Here is a 5464-nt window from a genome sequence, read left to right as displayed (position 1 = left end):
TTTTGTTGTGTTGGAGTCCTTGAGCGCAAGTGTTTTATAAAAAAATGAATAACCACAAAACAAAAACCCACTGTCACAAAAAGAAAATATGCAGTTGAAGAGAGATGGAGAAAAACCGAAGGAAAACAAAAAAAAAAAGGAAAAAAGAACCATACAACAACTCTCCACCACACGCACCCTCTAAGCCAGCAAGACTTCCTCTTTGCAAAATCATATTTTTGTGGGAATGAGCCCCGCTTTTGTGGCGCGGCCCGTTCCGATTAATAAAGGATCGTGGAAAAGTAGGGCCTTGGCTGTTTCCTCGTGGGTCCCAGCCCTCCCTCGCCTCCCAGGGGAAGAGGCAGTGGGGTGAGGGGTGGGGAGCCTGGGCCTGGGAGTCTCCCCTCATCTTGTCACCTTGGCAATGAGGCCCTTGGACCCCGCCCTCGGATCTAGCACATCAGCCCTCGCTGCCCCGGGCCCAAGCCTGAAGCCCCGCTTGTTAGGAGTGGAGTCACCGTGAGGTCTGAGGGGCCCCCTGTAGCTCCCCTAGTCCAACACCCCCTTACCCGTCTCCCAGGGGGCCCTCACCACCCTCCAAGGCGGTCAGACAAACCCAAGATGCCCCGACCTCCCCCACTGCCGCCCGCACTCCCACTCGCTGAGCTGCATGTTCAGGCCAGCGGCTCCTTCCCGCCCAAGGAGCTCCCGCGGGTGGCTGGGCCTGCGGCTTCTCGCCGCCCTTTCTGGTTTAATCCTTTCGGGTTAGAAATGTCTCTCCAACCCAAAGAGCCCGCGGCCAGCCCAGCCGAGGGAACGGGCCAGGGCCCTGACCACTGTGGGGAACCCTTTCCTTCCTGCCCTCAGGACCACAGAGGAGCGATGACCATCCGGCCGCCCCTCCCCAGGCCGCCAGGGACACAGCGCCTGTCGCTCTCAGGGCACCTCAGGACGGTGCTACCCATGTTACGGGCACGAGGGAGTGAGGGCCCTCGGTTGTCACGTGTCCACCCCAGAGGGAGGGGGGCATCGCGCCCCGGCCCCTGGCCAGCAGCTGCGTCCTGCACATTGAGATCCCCACGGGAAGCTGCACACCCTCTCCCTACCCACCATGTCTGGCAGCCTGTGTAAACGCCAGTGAAAAGGTGGTGGTTTCTTTCTTCTTCTGATCTCTGCCCTGGAGATTGGAGGGGGCCCACGGGTCAGGTAAGTAGCTCAGAGGGCCCTCCCCGGAGCCCTGTACGGGGCGATGGCCCCGGGAACCAGCCTCCAGCAGGGACAGCTCGCCAGCCGAGGGACAGCCTCCAGCCATGGGCTCCGGGCCTCCTGGCCTTCCTGCCGCGTTCTCCTGCCCCCACGTCGTCAGACCCCTTGTCATCCACACAGATGGGCCCTTCCCTCCCGGTGCCGGTCCACGGCCCCCCGGGGCTCTCTCCTGGGTCCCTCCTGGGCTCGGCACGCCATCCTGGGCCGCCTCCGCTCTCCCGGCTCCCCACGGAGACACCCCGAAGGGCGATGCTTGACCACGCTGTGCCCGGCCCTCCTTTACCATCTGCCTGCCTGGAAGGTGCCCCACGCCCTGTGTTCGTGTCCTGTGTGTACGTGTCTGTTGTGTCTCGTTTAGCTTGTGAGCCCCCTGGGCAGGGACCCCTGTTTGAATCCGTGTTCCGTGTGCACCCCTGGGTGCGCTAATAAATGTCCATCCAGAACCACATGCCACGTGTCTTGCGGAAGCGTCGGGACAGATGCTGAGCTGGCGCCTGGGAGGCCTGGGAGGCAAGGAGGTGGCTTCTGGGCAGGCCCGGTCCGAAGCACCCTGTTCTGCCTGCCCAAGCCCCTGACAGGGGGCAGGAAGAGGGGGTGGCGTGACAAAGCCAGGAAAGGGTCCCCCCTCCCCGCTGGAGGCCGGGGCAGCCTGGGGTGGAGCAGGGAGGGCAGCGGACATCCAGGTGAGGCTGGGGAGTGGGGCACACACTGCCCTGGGGTTCAGGAGACGGGAGCCGAGCAGCTGCGCCCTCTCTTGCTCCCCCTGTGAGCCTGCGCAAGGCTCCCGCCCGTCGGACATCTTCACCTGGGTGTGGAGGTGGGCGCCTCCCGAGCCCCATGGTGACCAGAGGGACAGAGCAGCTCCCAGCTCTGGCCGGGTTTGGGGCGCGAGAGGCCTCCTAACAGGGCTGGGCTGCAGTGGGGGCTCCGGGAGCAGAACCCTCCCAACCCCGCCGGCCTCTCCCCACCAGCTCTCTCCAGGCTCCGAGGAGGACGAGGCCCACGAGGGCTGCAGCCGGGAGAACCTGGGCCGCATCCAGTTCAGCGTCGGCTACAACTTCCAGGAGTCCACGCTCACCGTGAAGATCATGAAGGCCCAGGAGCTGCCGGCCAAGGACTTCAGCGGCACCAGCGACCCCTTCGTCAAGATCTACCTGCTGCCCGACAAGAAGCACAAGCTGGAGACCAAGGTGAAGAGGAAGAACCTGAACCCCCACTGGAATGAGACCTTCCTCTTTGAAGGTGAGGCTGGAGCCGCGCCCGCCCGCCCGCCTGCCCGGTCGCCCCACGCCTGTGCACACGTGGCCACGGGCACACATGCACATGCTCAGATACGCACCCAGGAGCATGCCTGCACGCGCTTGCACACGCCCCACAGCACGTGTCTTGCCCAGCTAACCTGCTGCATGTGCGTCTCGCTGGGATTGGGCTGTGGCGCCGAGTGGGGCCGGCCTCACAGCCGGAGGCCGAGGAGGAAAGCTGGGTGTTCCGCTCAAACGCAGAACTCGCGTGGAGGGGGGCAGGCAGGAAGGGAGGCGCCCACAGGGTGCAGGGCTGGGGCGGCTGGAGCGGCCATAGTCTGGTGGTGAAGAGCACAGGTGACGGCCCTGGCTTCCTGGGTTGGGATCCCAGCTCTGCCGCTTACTAGCTGTGTGACCTGGGCGAGTCCCTGAGCCTCCCTGCGCCTTGGTTTGCAGTCAGGAAATCAGCAGATTGTAGAAGCATCTGGGGCGAATGCCCTTCCTGTCTCCTGCCGGGCCCTCTTTAGCTCTTCTCCCGAGGATTCCCAGTCACCAGGAAGCCGGTGTGCGATCAGGGCGTGATTCCTGCCCCAGGCCCTTTGGGTGCCCGGCTGACTGAGAGAAGCCATAGCCCTTTCCCCACAGCCCTGCTCCACCAGTGAGAGCAAACCCGGGTTCCCTGGCTCTCAGAACCTCCCAAGTGCACCCCAGGGACTCTGCCACCTGGCGCCCCAGCCATCTGGCACCCCACTCTTCTGCGAGGTGGCAGCCAGCTCACCCCTAAGCAAGTCATTGACCGGGAGCGCACGGGTGCCCCTGTGTTTCAGCGTGGGGGTCAGTGCAGAGATGGTACAGCCAGCAAGAGGCTCAGCCATCTGGAGGGGTACGGAGCCAGTTAGTGGGGCAACGTTTATGGACAGAGCCCCAATCCGCCGGTCCCTGCTGCAAATATTTATCGAGCATTAACTCTGAGCCAACATTTTCCTGGGTCGGGGCGAGAGGCGGGTGCAGAGCTGAACTGTGGCCCTCGAGGCACCCTGGTCTAATGGAGGACATAGACATGTAATAGCGAAGCCATGCGCTGCTGGCAGGAGCTGCAGAAGCCCGGTATGAGCGCCCCTTGGTGGTGGTGAAGGGCATTTCCCAGAAGAAGGGCCACTCGAGAGGGGCTGTGACGGGTGAATAGGAGTTTGCACACAGCGGCCTGCCTCCTGCGGTGTTGACGGAGCTAACGCACATGCAAGGGCCTCTCGGAGCCTCCAACATTGCCAGATCCCCCGTCATGCGTTTCACCCGAGGAAATGCCCAGGTCACCTGGGCAAGGCCCCGAGGTGTCCGAGGGGACCAGACAGGTACAGGCCCCTCAGCAGGAGGAGGGGCCCTGGAGGCACGGAGAGGCCGGAGGTTCGGAACAGAGGGTTTCGTCCTCTGCTGCACCTGCCCCCTCCCGTCAGGGGCTTCTCTGTGCGTCTGGCGTCGGGGGCTGAAGGTGCCGGGACCCTCCAGAGCCCTTCCTTCTCCATCGGTCCGGCGAAGCTGTTGTGTCCTCACTCCTTCCAGTTCATACCCTGGATCGGGGTCCGATCCCCTCAGGCCTCCAGGCTGGTCTGCGCCCCCTGCACCTCGCAGGCCAGTCCCTCCTCCAGCGAAGCCTCCCAATGACTCCAGCTTCAGGCCTGCCCCTGGCTCCCCAGCACCTTCTCCATCCATCCAGCTCCTCCCCCGCCCCCCTCGGGCCTCAGCTCCCCCTGCACCCGGCACACTCCTGCTCTGCCGGGCCATTCCACCGGCACTTACGCACTTGTTCAGCGATTGATTCGCTTAACAAATATCTATCGAGTGCCCACTACGTGCCAGAAACAGTCAGATGCTGGGCCCGGGGGCTGAGGACAGAGAGGCCTTCCTAGTGAGCGAGCCAGACTTGAGGACACAGACAGACAGATCTCTATCGCAGCTAAAGGAAAGTGTGGAGTATAAACCGGGGACCTGACCCCATCGGGGATGTCAGGAAAGAAAGCAGGGCGCCTGGAGGGCCGCCAGGCGGGAGGGGGGATGGAGGCGGGCGGCTGGAGCCCAGTCATTGAGCGGAGAGTGGGCACGAGCCTGGAGGGAGGGGACAGCAGGCCAAGTGGCAGGAGGGTTTGGAGCCAGGGCAGGCGCGGCTTTCATTCTAAGTGCCCTGGGAGCCTCTGAGAGGCTTGAGGCAGAGTGTTATGATGCGATTTCTATTTTTGAAAGCTCACTCTGGCCGCCCGGGAGAGCGGGCTGCAGGGGCAAGCGGGCAGGGCAGGGCAGGGCGGTGTGGAGGCTCTTGAGACTGTCTAGGCAAGAGGTGCCCAGGCTCGGATGAGGGAGGCGCAGGGACTTGAATAGTCTCAGTGCTGCTCCGCATTAGCCGTGGGACAGGGGGCCAGTGATGGAAGCCATCTGAGCCTCAGTCTCCTCATCTGTAAGAAGGACAAGAGAGCGTGGTTGGTGTGGCTCAGTGGTTGAGCCTCAACCCATGAACCAGGAGGTCACAGTTCGATTCCTGGTCAGGGCACGTGCCCAGGTTGTGGGCTTGATCCCCGGTGTGGGGCGTGCAAGAGGCAGCAGATCCATGATTCTCTCCCATCATTGATGTTTCCACCTCTCCCTCCCTCTCCCTTCCTCTCTGAAATCAATGAAAATATATTTAAAAAAAGAAAAAGACATGACAGTTCATAGGGGCAGACACCATTGCAACTAGGCCCACTTTACCAATCAATACACGTGAGTCTGAGGTGTCACTGCTTGCCCTAAATGATTGAGCGCAAACTCAAACTCCCATCTTCTGACCCTAAGCTCCAGGGAGTTGCATAGTTCTGATTCTAATAAAGCAGTGCTTACACAGGTTTTAATTTGGCTTTAAGGGTAGTGCTTAATGATGATTCGCTGCTTCCCAGTTCCTAGATCATCTGTCCATTTGAAAGCAACACTAATTTTTTAAGACCTTTGGA

At 61.8% G+C, this 5464-nt stretch overlaps 1 protein-coding gene across 1 annotated transcript in view; it reads left to right on the top strand.

Annotated features, from left to right (window-relative positions):
- The first annotated feature begins 600 nt into the window (after positions 1-600).
- The window catches only part of SYT7 (synaptotagmin 7), a 24563-nt gene continuing 19699 nt past the window's right edge, over positions 601-5464 (top strand). Inside the window, exons 1-2 of the mRNA XM_015569809.1 lie at positions 601-693; positions 1824-2487. Coding sequence (XP_015425295.1) covers positions 601-693; positions 1824-2487 — 757 coding nt within the window. The remainder of the gene's footprint in view (positions 694-1823; positions 2488-5464) is intronic.

This window comes from Myotis davidii, unplaced genomic scaffold (genome assembly GCF_000327345.1).
Source record: "Myotis davidii unplaced genomic scaffold, ASM32734v1 scaffold826, whole genome shotgun sequence".
NCBI classification, from domain to species: Eukaryota; Metazoa; Chordata; class Mammalia; order Chiroptera; family Vespertilionidae; genus Myotis; species Myotis davidii.
Note: the sequence above shows the minus strand (reverse complement) of the source record. Positions and strands in the feature narration are given on the sequence as shown.